The 22,408-nt window shown below is 29.2% G+C and overlaps 1 protein-coding gene across 4 annotated transcripts in view; it reads right to left on the bottom strand.

The window, feature by feature from the left end:
- LOC107451153 (uncharacterized) overlaps positions 1-22,408 on the bottom strand; it is a 29,601-nt gene that overhangs the window by 2,234 nt on the left and 4,959 nt on the right. For 3 of the 4 annotated variants that reach the window (XM_016067166.3, XM_016067167.4, XM_087161358.1), the window contains exons 2-13: positions 18,598-18,872; positions 17,340-17,518; positions 15,367-15,436; positions 15,182-15,282; positions 13,088-13,259; positions 11,408-11,518; positions 11,260-11,324; positions 10,271-10,348; positions 10,125-10,177; positions 6,668-6,776; positions 5,134-5,211; positions 1,339-1,529 (exon numbers count right to left, since the gene is read on the bottom strand). In XM_016067166.3, coding sequence (XP_015922652.1) covers positions 1,339-1,529; positions 5,134-5,211; positions 6,668-6,776; positions 10,125-10,177; positions 10,271-10,348; positions 11,260-11,324; positions 11,408-11,518; positions 13,088-13,259; positions 15,182-15,282; positions 15,367-15,436; positions 17,340-17,518; positions 18,598-18,838 — 1,448 coding nt within the window. In that variant the 5' untranslated portion in view covers positions 18,839-18,872. The remainder of the gene's footprint in view (positions 1-1,338; positions 1,530-5,133; positions 5,212-6,667; positions 6,777-10,124; positions 10,178-10,270; positions 10,349-11,259; positions 11,325-11,407; positions 11,519-13,087; positions 13,260-15,181; positions 15,283-15,366; positions 15,437-17,339; positions 17,519-18,597; positions 18,873-22,408) is intronic. The other variant, XM_043052159.2, reaches the window with a different exon arrangement.

Here is a 22,408-nt window from a genome sequence, read left to right as displayed (position 1 = left end):
CTATATAACTAAGTGGTTGCCTACCAATAATGAAATATTTAAAAGTTAATCATTTTTAAATTTTCTAAATACTCCTTTTTTATAATGTGCATTAAGCATTACTTTACTGTTAATTTAAAGTCCTAATATATACTTTTGAACATATCACACAGGCCAAAAGTTTAAAAAAATTTTTTAAAAAAAAACTGTGAAAATTTTTTTGAAACCACTATAAACGTACTACTAATTTCTCAGTTGTAAACTGTATACTTATATTGGATGCCTACCATAGATGTTAATCTTAAATAAATACCTCCCCTCTGTTAAATACCAATCCTTTTAAGAAATTAAATCCTATGCCATGATTTCAGATTCATTAGAGAAATTGTGACGCCCGATGGCTGAGCGCCACAGGTCCCTGGTTTGATCCTCGGGCCGGGCAAGGCTGACTCAGCCTTTCATCCCTTCAGTGGGTCGATAAATGAGTACCAAGCATGCTTGGGAACTAAACACTGGGGGTTCCGCGTTCGGCTGTCTACCTGACCAGAACATCTGCTCCTGCACCCCAGAGCCCAAGAAAACTGAGATGGGCACAGTAGGCCTTAGCCCTTAAGGGCTGTCGCGCCGCTGAGTTTAGTTTAAAGAAATTGTAGCCTAAAAACTAATTTGATCAAATCTCATCGAATTTGGAATGAAGGTAAAGAACATTTTTGTGACCAGCAGACAGCCTGGTATATGAATTAACATTAGTTAAATAGAAGTTCGGGCTGAAAATCCCTGTGTGTACGATACAGTGTGCACTATAACCCAGGATTATTATACAAGGGTTTAAATGTATTTCTAAAATAATAATTTAATTATCTGATAATAAAGTTCAGTTTTTACAATATTAATTCTTAGGCCATCAAGTAAAACTAAATTGCCATACATCTTTTATTATAGTACAAATCGATTTTATATGGAAACCAAATTTGTACCAGTTTTAATGTAATCTGATTAGTTTTTCTCTTTATGTTTGACATTATTATTTGCCCTTCTGAGATAAAGACATAATGTGCACAACTTAAAATAATAATCTTCAAAAATCTGTAAAAATTTGCCAATTCTGATGAAACAAATGAGAAAAATATTTTATATTTTCCATTCAATAAATGTTCATTTATTTCAACTTCATGCTTAAACATTTATATAAAAAATAAAAAATGCAGAAAAAATTGAAATTTGTCACTACTATGAAAAAGATGATCAAGAATTAAATTTAAAAATAAATTATAATTCAATCACAGTACAGTAATTACAAAATTTCAGAACAAAAATCTACTTAAATAAAATGCTTTCTTAGTTTTTAATAACACTTACCCATTATCTTTCATCAACTTAAAGAATCTTTGAAATTTTTCAAAAACATGCTTAATTTCTGTGTAAGTTTCTTTATCTATAAGAATGGCAGAGTCTGATGATGAATTTCTCATGATTTCCTGGCGGAGATTCATATTTTCTCGTCGAAGAGTTTCATTTAAGTGGCGCAGCTTCAAATTTTCAGACTTAAACTGAAAAAAAAAAGCAAAATAAAACAGATATCAGTGCAGTTTGCAGAGATAGTTCAATACTTAATAAAATTAAAAATAGTACCAATAAAACTTAAAATAATTTTAACAAAAAAAAACCTAAAAGTCTTAAAATATTTAAAGTAGTTTGAAGAATTAAACAATGAATGAATGTTTTTAACTATATTATTTTATATATTTGAAGTATGATATTTGAACATCAAGGGTCAATGTTAACATATAAAATGAAATGTACAGAAATGACAAAGATATAAAGTGTCTAAAAAAAAGAAACACCCAGAATAACTTTTGATATAGCGGTCAAATATACACATACTAGGACTCAATCTTAATGATTTGATTGGGTGACCCCAAAAATAGGCTAATTAAGTAATGTATACGCTATTTTATGTTCCAAAATAAGACACAAAAACATACTTTCCTTAAACAAATATACTTTTTTTGATGGATTTGGATTTCTGATCCTCAGAATACGGAGGATAGCTGCAATTTGGGAAACATGGTCACAATAGCTTGGTCAGGAAAGAGGTTGAAAATTTGGTGATTTAACGTTATGAGAGTATTTTAAGTGAATGTAAATTTTATGCACACAATTATAAAAGTCATTTATCTGAAGATTATCTAAGATCCACAATTTTTTTTTAGTTATTATTATTTTATCATTTTACTTCATAACAGTCGGAAACATTTCGAATTGGAAGGCACACAATCGCATGCATTAATATGAATCGGTTATCGGATTTTAAAAACGTGAAAATATAAATTGCCGTAAAGCATTTTTAAATCAAATTAAAGAAATCATGATGCATGGTTTTTAGATTGTGTGAATATGAATCGCCGTGTGTGTAAGTTCTAAATCAGGCATAAATAGAAAAATCAATGTTTAATCTTACAAACGAGTGAATAAGAATCAGCTATTGGATTTTAAAAATGCGTGAATACTAATTGCGACACTGGATTATAAACTCGTGCGAACACAAATTGGAATATTGATTTCAAAAACGTGTGAATACAAATCGAGCTATCGGTTATTAAAATTGTGTGAATATTAATCACAAGTTTTAATTTTTAAATGAAGTAAATATGAAAATTGACCCTTAATATTAAAATTGTGTGAATGTGGATTGTGAAAGCAGTTGCAGTTTCATAAATTCAAAATTGCAAAAATCTGCCAAATAAAAACAATCAAATGAGTTGAATCAGGCGTATATAAATGTCTCGCAAACAGAATTTTGCTAAAATTTCAAAATTTAAATTATAGATTGCAGAACACTGTGAAAATTTTGTCAGATTACAAATTTTTGATTTGCTGAAGTCCGTGAATTAATGGTCTTGAGATTCTCTGAAATATTGCATGCAATACTTCTAATTTTTAGATTTGGTAGAATGACATGAAAAACCAGACATACAATCACAGACGTGCCAACTTTTAATCCCTTCCATTATCATTTTTCCCAGTGGTATTAAAACTTCAAGTTTAAGCAAACAAATACGTTGTATTTGAAAAAAATTAAGTTGACAACCATGACGACGATCTGGATTTGGTGAGGTACCTGCCCGCGTCAGCGGGCACTTGACCTCTTCATCTGAAAATTTGCCCTAGGGCAACGGTGACTAGTGACGTAAAGTTCAAAATGAGTAGTATTCCACAGATGAAAATCTGTGGTCGTCTTGGTTGGCGTATCTCCGAGTCTAGGTCTTGGGAGCTGGGAGAAGGGATTGGAGCAGCGAAACTAACTCCTCGTCTATTAAGAGTTCTTGTAATTCCTTCACTATTCTCAGGAATCGGGTAGCTGAGCCGGTGGTACTCCGATGATCTTTCTTTTGCGGTGCAAATTTTCTGACAACCATGATCGTCATCGTCATCACAAATTTGTCAAGGCGTTTAGGCCCCGAAGGGGCCTTTTACCTTTCCATATGAATTGTTACATCTGAAATAGTAGCATCTGAATTGGCAGGAAAGAAGGAGAGAAGAAAAGGAGGTGTGGGCGTGGTCTGATGTTAGCTGCCCGGTGATTGGCTGAGCACGCTGGCTGCTGATCTTGATGTAGAAGTGAGAAGATATTGATTTTAAGTGAATTTAGGAATTAATTTACAGTGTACCTGCCTTACTCTCGATTCAGGACAGTGTAGCACTGCAAATAGAAGTTAGTTGAAGGTCTTATTTGAAAACTGAAGATATTGTAGGAGTGGAATTAAATCTACAGTGAAACACTGTAGACAGCAGTTAATTTGATGTATTATGCCTTACTCTCAGCTTCAGGACATAATATGATGAAAATACAGTATACCTGCCTTACTCTAAATTCAGGACAGTGTAACTGAAAAAAGTTAAAGTTGAGTCGGGTTACGCCTTACTCTCAATTCAGGTCGTAACATGGTACAGTGTACTTGCCCTACTCTCGATTCGGGACAGAGCAACTGTTAAGCAGCAGTGAGTTTCGAGTCGCGACTTACTCTCGGCTTCAGCCAACGACCCTACGCTCACTACTGGACCCTGGATGCACAACCTTCCCTTGGGATGGTTGGATCTCGATGTGGTGACAACCATGATAGTAACGCATATTAATATATAAGCTTAATTTTTGTAAGAATAGTGGTGATCAAAATCATTTAAAAATTAAATTTATAAAAGAAAAAATAGTATATATTTACTACCACTTTAATTATGAAAATAAAATCTCCTGCAAAATGCGGGAGAGTTGGCAGGTATGCAATCACCCCTGATCATTTTAAAGAATCTATATCTAGTGGCAAAACATAAAATTTGAAGGAAATTGGTCAAATAGTTCTTGAGAAATCCAACTGTAAGAAAGTCATACAATTATTTTCCTTAGGAACTATTTGAGCAAATTTGCAATAACAAGATGAAATGTAAAGGAGAAATTTAAGTTTTATGCATAGAAAAGAATCATTGCAAAAAGTTCAAACTTTGGCAAAATATTTTTTTTTTAAATTTTTAAAAAAAAACAATAATTAAATGGTGCAAAACTGATTTTTTTTAAAAAAAACTATACAATGTTGATTTTTCATATCAAGCTCCCACTTTTTACATCATTTATTTATGTGCACCTCATTAAAGATCTTACCCAAAGTTAAATAAAATAATGTTGCATTGTATCAAAATGATGTATCATTATAAATTATGTTAAAAACACATAATTCACAAATAAAATTGCATTAAAACAGTTAATATACAGTCTTATTTTCACAAATCACACTACTAATATAGAATACATTTAATATAAAAATATTAATGTAATAAGACTACATCTAATTTATTAATATATATATCTCCAGCTAAAAGAATATTTTTAAATATTTATTAAAATTTTCAAAGAATGCAACTTGGACAGCATAAAACAAAACATGAACAATTGCTATTTCCTAACTAAGTTAATAATCGATCCCTTAAAAAAAACATTTACCCGATTCCTAGAAAAATATGCTTTTGTTCCTCTAGGGAAATAGTTGGAAATATGCATAGATTGAAACCAAAGGCATCACAATCAGTTACTAAAAAACCTCCCTCCCTTAAAAGTAAACTTAAATAGCAACTGAAACAGAATCATTCATTAATTGTTACCTTTTCTGACAACTCCATTAAAGAATCTCTCATTGATATTTCTTTGAGTATTGTTAGTTCTAAATTTTTATTTCTTTCCTGTTAAAATAATAAGGAAAATGTGTATAACAAAAGTGAATTTGAAAAACCAAACAGCATTAAAAAGAGCAAGTATAATAAAATAAATTTTTAATTAGGAATGTCCTGGGAGAATATATATATATATTGATGGCGGGTACTTGGGATGTATTGTCCCATTGGCCAGGAGTGCCAGAACTGCTACTTTCTTCTCGTTACTCAGTGGGCACCTGTGACAAAGCCACGGCGGTGGAGCAGCGTCGCCCACGTCACACAACCACAAACCCGTTTATAGGGCGAGTCACAGTCACACACAGAGGAAAGGATAAAGAACACAGAGAAATAAACATCCATGCCCTGAGCGGGATTCGAACCCGCAACCATCGGCTCCGCAACCAGGCACCCTAACCACTCGGCCGGGAGAATATAGTAATAGATGATTGAGCGGGAAAACAACTGCACAAGCGTCAACCGCACATTGAGCGGGGCCTCTAACCGCACAAATCTTTATACATTTATATCATAAATGTTGTCTAGGAATTTGGTCAAAAAAACTCAGGAATGTTCTACTAAAATTTTATAACACTTTAAGTTAAAGTTTAGAGTAAAGTCTTACCAGTTAACTATCTTATTGTATCACAAAACTAAATAAAGCAGTTTAACAATAAAAATACCAAGCAAGGACCCGCAGCCAGAAAATTTTAGACGCTTTAGCTACGTTCCGTTTCCAGAAAAAAAGCTGCAGCCCGAGCTGTCTCAGGCTCCAGCAATTCCAAGATATATTTATACAAACTTTTGAGATTCACACTTTAATTTGAAACTTTTATTATAAAAAAGAGCATTATTTATTATTAAAACAAAGGATTTTAATTATAAAAATGAATTTCAGATTATAGTATGATAAATATGTCTCAATTATCTATTATTAGAATGAAAAATAAATACAGCATAACTGAATTTAAAATAAAATAATATCTATATATATGTCAGACACTAATTTGTATTTACTGATACATCAAGAAATTTGGAGGAAATTTTTTTTCCAGTTTTTTTATTATTATTTTAAGACAGGAAAATTAAAGCTATAAGGGAAAACACAACTCCAGAGCCTTGATGTAAAAATAATCATTGATTGTCATAATGAATCTCAAAGATTGCCTCATTTGCAAGTAAAGAGGCCTAAACTTATTTCATAAAAGTATCTGCTCAATATCTCAGAAATATTGTGCCAACTTGGCATCTTTGTCTTAGCATCCTTGCCACCGTTTCTTGTAATCCCAAACAGTTGAAATTTGGTTGTTCATCTTATAGCATGAGCTTGCTTGTAGCACCAATGAAAATAAAATCTTAAATACAGTCCATATGATATCTTATTAATTCGTTATCAAACGAACCAGCATAGAAATCAAATCAATTAGTATCGAACAGTATCAAGTATTAAAATTTAGTTAAAATATTATAAGAAAAGAAATAGTACCTTTAAATGTTTTACTTCATCAAGAACATTTGTTTGTACCATGGCATCTTTTGTACTTCCCTCTTTGCTATCAATAATTTCACACGATATCCTGAAAGCCTGTTCAAGACTGTATAAAAGGCAATGCATATTTGTAAGTTTATATTGTTTTTGGGTTATAGAAAAAATGTTTGCAAATTATAAAGATAATTATCAAGTAAGAAATTGTCAAACAAAAGAAAACACAAAGTTATAAATTAAAAATATGATTATAAATTAATAAGACTATTTCGTGTGCAGTAAATTTATTAACAAACTGTATTTATTTTAATGCTACTTCTTAGGGTTAAAAACATAATTTGATACTATATACAGGGTGGTCACTCAAATCAGATTTCAAATTTCCCTGATTTTTCCAGGTTTTCCAGATAAAAATCTTAAAATCTCCAGGTTTTTGTTTCTTTTTTCTTGTAAAGTGTAGGATGTGTACAAGAAAAGTGTCGGTATTATAAAATATTTTATTTAAAGTGTTATTTTTTTAAGATATCATCTTGGAAAAAATAATTTATTTTGACAATTTGGCAAGATTTTAATTAATTTTTAATGTTTTGGTACAAAATTTTGAATAAAAAATCATTAATTCAACAATCGTAAAGATTTGTCGACAAACATTGCTCTTAGCGATTGTAAAAAAATGTGATTGGTTGGTTTGCTGAGAAAAAATAATTATAGATTTCTTTGAATGGGAGTAGAAAAGCTTTCAGAAAAAGAGTGCAATATAAAATCTATTGTTATTAAATTATAACCAACTAATTTTTGGAGAATTTTATAAAGTTAAAAATACAAAAACATTTTGTTAAAATAGAAAAAAAAATTACCACCAAAGCATTGGAACTAACTTGAGTCATAAATGGGTTCAGCCCAAGGAGAGAATTTAAAAACAGAAGCTAATTTCCTAATCCCATTTTCCACCTCCACCAGAATCTTTCCTAAATTGCACAGTCCCATAGCGGTCAAAGGTTTCTACATTCGTTTAGCAACCGTGGCAGAATTTTATGTGGCATTCTAGTTTAACAGAGCTGTAATGGAGCAAATTGTGATGCAAGCAAAGTATCGCTAAGTTGATGATATTTCAACAGTTTGACGATACATTTCCTTTTAAAAAAGTGGGTATAATGGATGAAATAATTTAAATTAAGAAAATTAGTAAATAATTTAAATTAGTGAAATTAAAAAAATTATCAAAGAAAAAATTTCTAGCTTTTCTTTAAAATTCCATAATTTTTCCAGGTTCTTATCCAAATTTCCCTGATATTTCCAGTATAAAAAAAATTCCCTGATAATTCCAGGTTTTCCAGGTAAGTGGCCACCCTGTATATAACAATGATTCTACTTGCATGCACATATCAAACAGGCCAAAAATTATAGGACACAAGAAAGAAGTTATGATACATAATTCTCTAGTAGGAAGAAGGAGAATAGCAAACTAGCTGGTTTACGTAGGTAAAAATATAACCAAATTTTAAATACAGTACAAAGTCCCATATCCAGACATCTGTTTACTGAATCTATTTTCCAGACACTTCTTAGCAATCAAAATAAACAGAACTCTTTTCCCAATAAGAAAAATTTTGTTTCTTTGTTTACACTTGCAATTTGTTAAAACAAAGTATGCAAGGATGAAAATACTCTGCTTTTCCGCTTCATGATTTTTTTCAGATTTCTGATATTGTTACGATATTAATCGGATTTCCGCTTCAATCTGAAGAAGAAAAAAAATTGGATATCATGGAAAAATAATTCGGTAATTAACTACAGCACAGAAAAATCACAGATCTTTTTCCTCACAGCAATGCATAAAAAGATTATTACCGCGAAAAACCATGTATTCAATTTCAGTGTGCAAAAATTTCAAATTTCGAAAAAATTGTGAATTGGAAATGAAATTGTCATGACTAAAGTGGGCCATTAAGAGATTCTGCAAAAGTGTGACTCAGAATTTGCAGATCGTAATAATATTATAATAAAAATGAAATTGAAATTTTAAAAACTATGTGTAAATCCTAAACAGTAGAAAATGTGATCTATAAAACCATGTGGACTTTAAAATCATCACAAATCAAGTGCATCTACAAATTCTACAAATGTGTGATCCGAAATTCTCTGTGTATGATAATCTAGCATTAAACAACTATGAAAATTGGTAGTAGCAACTGATAAAATGTGATCGCGAATTAATCCAGATTGGATTGCGTGTGAATCGTAAATAATTCAGTTCAAAAAGTGGAATTTGAAACTTGCTGAACAAAATAATATCGTATTAAACATTGAGATTTTAAAAACCAAGCGAAAATCCGACTACCAAAAAACAATTGACAAAACCACGCAGATTCTCTATGGAATTGTCGCTATTCAAGAAATGATCACAAACTTAAATGTATGATTCAGAATTTGTGGTATAATATAATGGCATATTAAAATATCAAAATTTTAAAAACCACATGAGAACCCAGGAAAATAGCACAACCACGCAAACCACATGGATTGAAAATTGACTTTAATTATCTTCTATTTCTTATTTTCTATCAATTAAAGTCGTTTTGATGTCTGTTTACTTTAAAGACTTATTATGTATTCCAGAAAAATCTATTTACCAAACTTACCGGAGACCAGACTATTCCAGATATGGAACTTTCCACTGCAGGTATGATAAATATTTCTTTTTCTGTATTAAAAACTGAAGGAAAAAATTACAATTCTGAGTATCAAATTACATCACTGCTTTTCCTTTATGCAGGTGTTCAATTAGTCATAATTCAGTGTTGAGTGTTCAAATAAAATTTCTTGTTTTAAAAGTCCTTGTTTTGTCAATAATTGTTTTGCCATTAATAGAGAGATAAAGCGGTAGCAAATAGGATACAAAATTAGGGCAACAATAGGATACAATATACAAAACGCTTAAAATATTTTGGAGCATTTGAATGTTAGTAACGTAATATTATACTACTATATAAAATAAAACTATTAATTCAAACAGAAAGTCTTAGATATTGAAATTTCAATGCAATAAGATAAAATTTATAACATTACAAAAATTAATTAGTGAATGATACCCTAAAATGCCACATTGAAAAATCAACATTGACAGAACCAACTTCAATCCTTAATAATCCATGGATTTTGAGTTTTATTTGATTAGTTTTAATAAATTTTAAACAGTGAATGCTATAAAATTCAGAAAATCTGTATAAAAAAAAGTAGAGAAATCATAAAGCACATCTGAATAATCTCAAGTTTATTTTATTTATTATAAACAAGGCATTCTTTTTTCTATCTTACATATTACACTTTAAAATTTATCTGCTCGTTTATCGTTATATTATACGTTTTTTACATGCACTTTAAAAAATTAATTTCCTGAAAATTTTTTCAATATTTTGTTAAACTAGACCATAAAAAAAATTGGAAGAAGTATCACCTTTTAGTCTCTTTCCGAATTATCTTCTTAGCAACAGAATATTTCTTTGAAACCTGAATAAGGGAATATTAAAAAAAAAAAAAAATCAAGAACAACTGTGCAAAGAAAATAATTTAAAAATATAAAGTTGTAAAAAATTTAATTACTTTTGTTTTTAACTTATTCTTTCGAACTGGGATGGCTTTAGAAAATGACCTTGGCTTCCATAGAGGAAGATGAGGAAACTGAAAAAAAGAAATAAAATAATAAGAGCTCCAATTTAACTATTACATTTTAAATAAAAAAAGAATTATCAAGTACTAAAAGTAACTTTTTGTGGAGTATGTCTTAAATTAAATGGTTTTGAAACAGATGAGAAACTAAAAATATTTTGCATAAGTCATTTTTACATATGTTGCAACCTACATCATGTACTCCAAGATAAGATGAAATAAATGGAAATTTGAGAGAATAAATCTCTTTAAAGGCTTGCTTTCGTTTAGCTCTAATAAATAAAAATTTTATTTTACTTTACAACCGTCGCTGAACAGAGAACCCAATTTTAACCCTTGTAATTTTGAACCCAATCCAGAAGACAAGGGAACTCATGGATCAAATATTGGGAGAAATTTTCCTTTGTGAAGGACTTTTTGAGGGAACTAAAAACGCAATTGCGTTACATGGAGACGTTACAAGAGGAGGAGCAACGTCTGAATTAAAGAAAATAAAGCTATCTGACGGGCAGGGTAAAAATGCAGAAATCTCTTTCTACACATAATAAATAACTAAAAATGCTTCTGCAAATGCTGAAAGGTTGGCAGCCATGGTACTCTTATAGGTAATTGTATGTCAAATGAAAGTAATCTTAAATATGCACAATTTACGAAGTATTTAAATCAATAAAAATCCCGTTTAACATTAAGTTAACTCATAAACACTAACATTCATAAGTTTACCAAACCTATTCACTCAAACACTAAAAAATAATATAAGAGCATAATATGAACCAAACCACTTTAATATATAGTCGATTTTCAAGTAGAAATTATTATAATAAAAAATATAAAATGAAAGTTATCTTAAATATGCACAAATGAAGAAGTAACTACAAGAAGGAAAATCCAGTGCAACATTAAATGAACTCGTAAATACTAACGTTCATAAGTTTACCAAAACTGTTGACTCCTAATTGCAGAGATATCCGATCAAGAATGGGTCCAGCTAAAATAAAATAATAAGAAACAATCAACCAATGTTCAATAAAAAATGTTATTTCTTTTTTTTTTAAAAAATAAGTTTCTTACCAATTTCATTTAAACGAAGATCTACAAGTTGTATGACATTATTGGCAGTGATTTGCTCAAGAATAGCCTTAGCACCTTCATTTGTTATTCCACAACATTGCAAATCCAATGCTAAATATTAAAAAAAAAATATATTAAAGGTAATAGTATTTTTTTTTTCACTAGTGTATTCCAAGCAGTCTCATGTGACCTGATATTAAAATTTAAAACTGGACAAATTGATTTTTATAGTATTTCAATGAGTTCACTAAAGATATTCAACACAGAAAAAAAAAAATGGAAATTTTCATAAATCTCAAGAAATAAACACTGTATCAAAAATCTAAAGATACTTCTAAAATAAATAAGTAAATGAATATTTGTACCTACAAAAAAAAAAAAAAAAAAAAACCTTGATTTGAATTGCAAGTTGTTGCATTTTTGTCCTTAGACAGAGCTGCAATTGTAACATAAAGATGGTACAAAAATCCTCATCTTCAAACTAGAGTCAGCCTAGCCTCAGGGGGTGATGAAGGAGGTTGGTCATTAAATAGTTTCTAAGTATTAAGAACTTATTCAACTTAACACTATTTTAATTTTTTTCTAAATCAATTATACATTTCTTCAGATCTCTTTTTTATGTAATCTTTATTTTGCAATTACAGCATGATGTACGAACTAAAATGTAATAACCTGCAAGTCAAGTTGGGGTACTTTTTTCTTTGGAAAATCCAAATCTGCAACAAAAATAAGGGTTCTCATGAAAGATTTCTAAGTTTAATTCACCTCAATCCCAATTTGTTTGGGGAGGTCAGTTTTGTATAATTTAATGCATTATTTAAAAATATTTTACAAGAGTACTTCTCAAGATACTGGACAAGAAGTTAATAAAAGTAAAATTCAAAGAACAATAGAAATATCCAAACATTATCAAATCTCATAGCAGATATTCTTTTAAGACAGGCAGTTCACATAACAAATAATTTTTTGTTTCTAGACGCAAGTCAGTAACTATTTATTCTGGTTAAGTAGAACCCACTAATAAGGATCCTGGATCTTACAAGAAATTAGATTTAACAAGAGAACATTTATTTGGTACAAGGCAGTAGACATAATTTCTTCAATTAAAATTTTTAATATTTATTGTAAATTAATTCATTTTAAGCCATTATTAGATATTTCATGTTTACCCGCACTCTCATATTCTGCTCAGAAGAAATAGTCCAATGAAGAGTTATCAAATGAGAATCTATAATTAATGAACAGGAAAACCATGTTATATATAAATCTTGCAAATGGACAGATAAAAAAACAGAAAATGTTTCTAATTTAAAAAATTGAATTAACTTGGGTTTTAATTTATAAAATAAATAAGATTTGTTTTTATTTACTGACCATTTTTTTTTGTGCAGATTTTTAGAATTTCTTATAATTAATTTTCTTATTCATTTTAATCTTTTTTTGTTTCACTTGATTCTTTATAATTACATTATACTAAAAAAAATTTCTCAAGAAAATTTCCTTATCTGTAAAAAGTATCATTTGATAAACATAACTGAAACACAAACATTTGAGAACTGCATTTAGTTATTCTCTTAGAAGTTTGAAGCAGGTTTATTCCTAGTAAACTTGCACTTAAAAAACTAATAGTAATAATTTTTTTGTAAATGAAAAAGCTAAATAAAAATTTGTGATAACTACCTTGGATCCAACGATCATCAGAAACAGCTTCACAGATCATGTTTACACCTTTATCCCCAATGTTATTGCCATTAAAAATAATTCTAGTTAATCCCATCATTTTTTCAAACACAGGCAATCTGTATCTTAAAGTATCAGGAAATACTTGGACATTTCTCCTAGCTTTATGTTTCTATGAAATTTTGAAATAAAAAAGTTTTAGCTAAACTGACTTTAACTTGGTAAAAAGAATTTAAGTACAAATTTTATGTTAATAGTTGATAAAATAACATACATGGACAACTTAGCAAAATTTACAACAAAGAGTAGAAGATAAATATAATTAGAACTAGTACTGGGCAATATATCGCATAATATCAATGAAACACACACATTGCTACATGGATACAATTGCTCTCTAAAGCCACTGATAAAGATGCACGTGATGTAACAATTTATGTGCATACCCTTGCCTAAGCTAATGCTGATACCACACTGATAAAGAAGATTTCGGCTACCTACAAAGATCTCGATTTTATCTAGTCGTATAGACAATGTTCGTTTAGAGTAATTAAATGGTCTGGAAAGAATTGAATTACAATTCGCGGTTTCATCTACAGATCAGCCTCAGAATGTAATGCATTTTGTTTCTTATCTTTCCTTCTTTTCTTTATATTGGGATTTCAAAATGCTTTTTGCAGAATATTTTCTGTGGGATAGCTGTTATTTTGCAAATGCTTTGCATAATTTAGTTTTGAACTCTATCAATTTATGAAGAAAAAAATTATCAAATTGAAAAAAATTATTACAACAAGGAAAGTTCCTTCAATAATTGTTTTTGTTTTAAGCATCTTTTTTCATTTTAAGCAGCAGCAATAATAAAATGTTTCATTTTAAGCAGCTTCTTAGATTCAGATCATTTTAAGCAGCTTCTTAGATTCAGATCATTTTAAGCTTTGTTTACCTTGGAGGTCAATTATACGGAAAAATCAAATATACGGACTTCGGGAAGTCCCGCCGATTCCGGATACGAGACTTTCCACTGTACTATTTTTAAATATTTAAATTTATATTATGCTTGCATCACATCTTAAAATTTACAGTAAAGCTAACACAGACAATTTTGGGAACATGACTGAATTTAAGCCTTGCTTGTAAACATTTCATTGATGACAATATTAAAAAGAAGAGTCACATCATAATGTGCATCAATGAGATTGATCTTTGATTTCTGTTGCCTTGGTTACCATGGTTATGGTGAAATCATGACCATGGTGATGAATCATGGTGGTATTATCCGCATTTAGCCCTTCCCTCATCCAATCCTCACAACTATGTTTTTCCTGCTTGTATTGTTGGATGTGCAGATGATATTGCTTTGGTTTCTAGAACTATTGTAAATGTATATAAATACCACTGTGGTACTCTCACTCCCATTTCAGAAAATTTTCAAGTAATGCCAAAGTTTTGTGTTTTGTACAGTGGGCATGTGCATTATTCATCTCTGTCAAGTTGTGGAGGTAACTTTACAAGTTACAAAATGTGATTTATTAATCCAAGACTCTTGTTGTTCACGTTTTAGGCCAAAATAAATATATGTTGAATTTTATGTATTCTATCAAGTCGTGTCAAGCTGTGAGGGTAACTTTACAAGTTACAAAATGTGATTTATTAATCCATGACTCTGGTTCAAGTTTTATGCCAAAATAAATATATGTTGAATTTTATTCATTCTATCAAGTTGTGGGGGTAACTTTACAAGTTACAAAACATGATTTTTTAATCCAAGACTCTTGTTGTTCAAGTTTTATGCCAAAATAAATATATGTTGAATTTTATTCATTCTATCAAGTTGTGGGGGTAACTTTACAAGTTACAAAATGTGATTTATTAATCGAAGACTCTTGTTGTTCAAGTTTTATGCCAAAATAAATATATGTTGAATTTTATTCATTCTGATCATCACTGCTTCTTTGATTAGTTCAACACAGTATCCACACACTGCTCATAAAGCCGAGAGTTGTCCCCCGCCCCTCCCAACAGAAATTATCAAATCATGCATAGAACAATCATAAAATATTGGAAGAAAATATATATAAATAGTAAAATGCCTACCAAAATGACATTTCGAATAGAATTCAAACCTTCAAGACTCAAGTTACAAGCACTAAAATCTATCAGGAAAACATTAGAATCCCAGAGTCCTCTGCATACAACTGAAATACGATTGAAAATGAAAAAAAGTAAATAATTAAGATACAATATAGTAATAGGTTATATAGCAAAATTATTTGACTCACTTTCTATGACTTCATCAGAAAAAGGATAGCATCTTAAAGAAAACTCTTTTAAAAGAGTAGATTTCAAGCCCTAGAAGATAGATTTTAAACTATACTTTTTATAACATCATTTACTTTAAATCAGGGTCCTTAGGTTTTGTAATTTAATGTCAATTTATTATTATTTTTTTTACTTTTATAATGAATAAAACTGTTATGTTAAACAATAATTATGTCAGAATCATTTACAAATGTATGTATATTTTAAAACTATATTGACTGAAATATTTCTGATGAAAATTACAAGTAAAAACTTTTATATAATAATTATGAATTTTTTTAGTGAATAAGGTAAAATATATCTTCTTTTCTCTACTAGATATTATATTACCTAAAAAAAATTTAAAAATTTCACAAATTATTTAATTATAAAAATGTTTATCTAATCAAAAAAAAAAAAAAAAAAGCAATGATCTTGCTCACAAAACCTTACAATTTTAAATTACCAATAACAAATAATATGTACATTAAAACATTGTTTTAATTTTTAAGAACATTACACATTTCCTTTTTTTAATACTTAAAATAGCTGTCCTATTAAACTTAACTCTATAATTTATTAAAATATATTATTAGAAACATGTTATTAAAAACATTTAAATAAAAAATTAAATAGAAATTAGCAGGATAAAATATGTAATTTTCAAAAGACAAATATTCAACTTTATGTTATTACATCTAAGATTTAACAAATTATATGAGTACAATATTCTATAAATAATTTTTTTATATTATTATATTTCCATATAATTTTATATTTTGTTATTTAATTTAATTCTGTTAATAAGATATTTTTAAGCCAAAAATCTTAAAATTTATATTAAATAAAATGAGTTAAAAATATTTTAAATATTAAACAGTGATCAATCCACAGTGAATACCGACAAAATGATTTGTATTCAAGACAATGCATCAAAATTTTTATTTGTACATTTACCAGTTATCTATCACAATTCATTAATTAGAAACAACAACTAAGGATAAAAAAAAAATGGAGAGAGTCTTAAACCCACTCAAGAGTCAGATGCAGGAAGGAAAGATACTGAAAAACAAAGATTGGGAAATACAGATGATTAGGGTTTTACTCTAGTACCTAAAGATATGTTGGCAAATTCAGGTAGGAATTTGAAGAATATATGTTACGGTGAATGAGCGAAATCGGTGGTTGCTGACTCTCACCGGTGAATGTTGACAATCACTTAGTCGCTTTGGTGAATGTCCGAAATATTTATTACATTCGATTTGATATGAATTTATTCATGGATATAATTACATTTATTCGATATTTTAATGCTTACTGACGATAGATCAGAAGAAACATCAGTGTTTGGAGTATCGGGCCATACATTTACATTTGACTGGTATACATTTGCTCGGTATACACTACACTGATGTTTTTTCAAGGTTAAGTGCCACTGTCTGGTATACATTTGCTCGGTATACCCTACACTGATGTTTTTTTAAGGTGAAGTGCAACTGCTCGGTATACCCTATACTGATGTTTTTTAAGGTTAAGTGCCACTGCCCGGTATACATTTCCCCGGCATACCCTACACTGATCTTTTTTTAAGGTTAAGTGCCACTGCCCGGTATACCCTACACTGATGTTTTTTAAGGTCAAGTGCCATTGCCCGGTATATATTTGCCCGAGACTCCAAACACTGATGTTTCTTCTAATCTATCGTCAGTAAGTATTAAAATATAGAATAAATATAAATATATCAAATAAATATAATAATATCAACAAAACGAATAAATGAATATAAAATTGGATATAACAAATATTTCGGACATTCACCGGTGAGAGTCGACATTCTCCAGATTTCGGTCTTTCACCGTAACATATACATAAAAAGAAAATTCTTTCAATATCTGTAGCACTTTACTAATAAATAAAAAAATAAAACCAGATAAGCTAAACAGCGAAAACTTACTTCTGCAAGATGTAGTGCATCTTCTTTAGTAATTGGCAAATTTTCTAGAATTAATGTTTGTAATGTTTGGGATACAGTTAAAAGGCGGGCAGTATATTTACATATATCACTAATATTGTGAGATGAATATCCATATGGACAAGGATAACTTTCATCTTTTTTTCTTCTCCTTCTCTTCCCTAAAAAAAATTTAAAAGAATGGTTTTGCAGAAACTAAATATAAAAATAAATAAAAAGGAGACATAACAAAAACAAGGAATAATGTATAATTCTATTTCTTAACTTTCTCAGTGTGGTTATCAACAAGAAGGTAAGCACTTTAAAACTAACTTAAAATCAAATACAGTTTTCATGTCAGTCAGATATCAAATAGACAGTGTTTTTCGAATTTAGCGGTTTTGTATATAGTAAGTATCAGATGAATTTTATTGTTTATAACAATATTTAATTAAAATACAGTTTTAACTAATAAGTATAGGATTTTTATATTTATTTGAGTCCTAATCAAAACTTTTTACGTACATTAATTTCATATTTGCATTTATTCTTGTAGAATCAGTTTCTATATGATTCAAAAGATAAAAAAAATATTTAGCTGAACTGCACGTAAGGATTAAAATTATTTGAAAGTTACATTTATGAAAAAATAGCAAGATTAAAAATTCTGAAATTAACATATATGTTGGCTTGATTAAGAACAATGGGGACAAATTCGACAGAAAAAAGCACAAGAAGAAAAAATACCTTACACAGGTAGGCAAAAAACTTCTGCAGGTTGCAAGATAGTAAAAATATATATTTTATTACAATAATCATTCTTTAGGTTTTTAAATATTATTCAACCTTTAAGAAAATATTACAATATGAAACTGATGTTAATTATCATTATAATAAGAAACTGATGTTAATTATCATCTATTTGTTATTGTTTTCATGCATGTTTTGATGTTTGTCTACCTTAAAGACTTATTATCTGGAAAAATTTATTTTTCAGACTTGCAGAAGTCTCGATGATTTCAGATATGGGACATTTCACTTAAGGGTTAGGATTTCTTTTGAAAGAAACATATTTCTTACAGGTAGAACACTGTAAGAAAGTGGGAAAAATCGGAAGAAACTGGTCAAAATGGCCAAACTTAGTTGTTTAACAATAACTATTTAATGAAATGTTCCTATTTCAGACAAAAAAAGGCAAATTTAAATCAAATTACGACAAATTCAAGTCAATATTCTGTTTTATTATTTTAACTAAACTTACACAATGCTTCTTGCTCTTCTAAAGATGGCAAATCAGACTTAAACTGTACTCTAGTTAAACTATTATCCACACTTAAAGCAGAAAGTAAAAATTGCCAGTGTTCACTTCGTATCCGTTCCACTGGGCAACATAATGTGGTTCCTTTCATATGTTTGATGACGCTCTTTAGTGGACATACTTTACACTTTAAACACAAATTACTATAACGTGTCCAAAAGTCATAAGAATTTTGCTCAGCCATAAGTAAAGCCAAGCTACAGATACCACTGTTCACACTAGAAAAAGAAAGAAAAGTACTTAAAACAACCAAAAAATAACATTTTATTTCTAAGCTAACTTTTTTTTAAACTTTTTTGGCACACTTAAGAGCAAAAGTTCCCTTATTTAAATCTCGCAATTAAAAATAATGGGTAAATTTACTAGCTTTCTAAGCAATAGCATGAAATGACAATTGTTAATAAATTATCAGTTAATAAATTATCAGGTTAGTAACTACCAGAAAGTAAAAGATGCTATTTGATGGTATTATTAACCACAAAGAAATAATTTTGAAGCCTCTGAACTCCAAGATCATTTTTCAGTTTTGTATAAATATGACCGAAATTCGAAATTTTTCTTTCAAAACTGAGTTAGATGGACTAGAATGTAGACTTACTGAAACTATTATAATATAACAAAATAACACATAATTAAAAATTTATTCAAATAACTGAACCTGAAAATTTAAACTTTCAGATAGTACCCAGTGGCAGGTAGACTATAATGACTTAGTAGTCACTTTTTCCTCACACCTAATGAGTCAATGATAGATATTGAGAGGACCTTTTCATTTAAAAGTCGCTTTTTCCATCTTTTTGCTAGAATTCAGTCATATATACAGTAAAACCTCCGTTAAGCGGATATTCATGGGACCAAAAAATGTGTCCGTTTATGAGAGTTGTCCGTTTACGGGAAGGGTACCCTAAGAACGAAATTTAACACCGTAAATTGTTTTAGGAATATTTTCAAAGATGTAGAAATAATTAAATAATATCTACAAGGATACTATAAATATCTACAAGAATATTTATTTAAACAATAAGAAAGATAAAAAAGAATATATAAAGAAGTTTGATATAAATACATAATTCTGGATGTAGCTACAGATAAATAAATATAATTTTCATATCAGCATAGATACTCAAGTTAGACATATGGCACTGAATAGGAGCTTTCTGTCCTCAGTCCGTTTCAATTATTAAATTTACATCCCCTTACACCTACTTATCATTTGAGAGGGACCATGGTTAAAATCTTCTTGAAAAAAAAAAAAAAACTCCCATGATTCACAGAAAAAAAAGTAATGCATACCTGTAAGTCATGAGGACCTATGGAGTTGATTATTCACAATTGATCAGCTATCAAGTGACTGAATAAATGTTTCCTTTATATAAACACCTCAAAGATTATACTCCTGTTCTCTTTTTTTTTACCCTAGTTGTGTTAAATACAATCTTCAAATTTATAAGAAAATTAAAGAAATTTTCAATGGGGAAGAAGCATTGAGAGATGTTATTTCAACTTGAGGGGTCTCATGACCTATGTGGTTCAGATGAAAAGATGCCGATGTCAGAATTATTTCAGGAGTGCAGTACCATTTTCTCTCCTTTCTTTACAAAGATAAGGCAAGGTGACAGGAGAAAGATTGATTTTTCAGTAGTGAAATAGCATAACAATGTTTTTAGTTACGGATAAGGCAAAAATTTTTATTTACATGCTTTACAAATGGTGAAAAGTTGCATTTTTTTTTACCTTGCAAGTTAAAGCAAAAATAGTTCATTTTTCAAATTTAGAAAAAGTAATGTCCGGTTTGTAGAGATAGAAAACAACGTTTCAGGAGCAAAATGACTGTTTGCGTCCAGTTACGGGAGTGTCCGCTTTGCAGAGAATGTACATAATGGTATATTCATAGAAAATTCCCGGGGAATTAAAAATATGTCCGTATTGAAAGGCGTCTGTTGTGCAGGAGTGTCCATAACAGGAGGTTTCACTGTATTTACGAAAAAATTCATTTTAGAAATAATGAACTGCTTATAAAAAGTCAATTCAACAATAAAAAAAACTAAGTATGTGAAAAATTTTTATTAAACATATTGACTTTAAAGGACTTTTTTTTGTGTGCAAATATTTGGGGGAGGACAAAATACCTTTGAATGAAATATGTGAATTGTTAAAATACTTCCCTTTCACCCTATATTGATGGATTCTGAAGATCAAATTTTGAAGGGAGAGATTGCGCATTTTAACGAAAATTTTGATTTCCAGAATCTCTTTCTGCATGGACGTGCATTTATCATGAAAAAATTAATTTTTTTTAAAAAAAGAGGAAAAACGTGGTCAGTCATTCATTTCAGCAGCCACTTTAGATCTACCAATAACTATACTAAATATTCAAAGTAACTTAATAAATCCCCTAAATTGATTGATAGCAAAAATTAACTCATTTAAACAAATTTCGTAAATTATAATAGTTTACGCACCATGGGAAATATATTATAGTTATGATTAATTGGAAACATTCATGCATGTATAAGCAAATGCAGAGTGGGTGGGGAAAATTCTCGGAGCTTTTCATTTCCTCAGAATAAAGTTTTTTTTCTGGATTCAAAGTCCCCCCCCCCCAGTACTAAAAGATTGAATGTACCTAGAGCTAAGAGACTGACATAAGAGTCAAACAATAGTAAATTTTATGTTTTAATAATATTTTCTGTTATTATTACTCAAAATCCCACTTGTTATAAAATAATGTTCTTTATAATATATCACATTCATAAAGCATTTTTAAATATTTTTTAAACTTTGATTAAAAATGTATATAATATAAATAAATACACAATGTATTCCAGGAGAAGTTATAAATGCCTATTATTGCGCTGCCATACAGAGAGTATAAATTGAATAATTCCCAAGTTAAAAGTGGAATGGTTGAAAGCAGGTACAGTTTAAGGGTGGATTTATGTGGGTCAAATTGCAACATGTGTTTGTGCCAGGGTTCGCCAAGTGGGCCCACTTTGAAAAAACCCGCCCGGGTTTTATTGGGTGGGCCCACCTTGAAAAAACCCACTTGGAACGATAAGTGGGTTTTTTCAAAAAAAAATTTTTTTTTTTTACTAGAACTTATTGTTTCACATTTATTTTTATATAATTTATTGTGCAGCATAAATTTGTCAAATAGAGTTGCATGATTTATATGATTAAGTTTTTAATATTAGTAAAGTAAAAGAAACTCAAATATTCATATAATTTTTATAGTAGGTGCTATTGAAAACTTCAAGTGGGTTTTTTCAAAAAAGTAATATTTTAATGATATTAAATCAAATAAAAATTTAAATAATATAGTCTGAAAAGATCAATTTTTCAACTATAGTTGCATGCTTTATATATTAATAAACAGGTAATATAATACATACAGGTAATATAATAATATAATATATTAAAAAAAATTGAAAAGAAACAATTTTTTTCTTTTTTTACCAAGTGATACATTAACAAATTTAAACAGTTTTATTTTCTAGCTTAAGAAAAAAAAAAGCTAAAACTTTTTATAGGAGAACTTTTTAAAATTATTTATCTAAAAATGAAATCCTTTTCTAGGGTTAATTATTTGAAAACAAATGGGACAAGTAACTGATACTCTTTATAATTATACGTAGTTTTAATTTCACTTTCTATTAATCTTATTATAGAAACATGTAAGACCATTAAATATTTATTTCAGTTTTTTATTTAACTCAAGTCAGATGAAATTTTAGTTTTTACTGATTATAAATAT

The sequence above is a fragment of the Parasteatoda tepidariorum genome, chromosome 4, assembly GCF_982258835.1.
Source record: "Parasteatoda tepidariorum strain Cologne lab strain chromosome 4, Ptep-v5.0, whole genome shotgun sequence".
In the NCBI taxonomy this organism is placed as follows: Eukaryota; Metazoa; Arthropoda; class Arachnida; order Araneae; family Theridiidae; genus Parasteatoda; species Parasteatoda tepidariorum.
The sequence above is the reverse complement of the archived record's forward strand: the minus strand, read 5'-3'. Positions and strand labels throughout refer to the sequence as shown.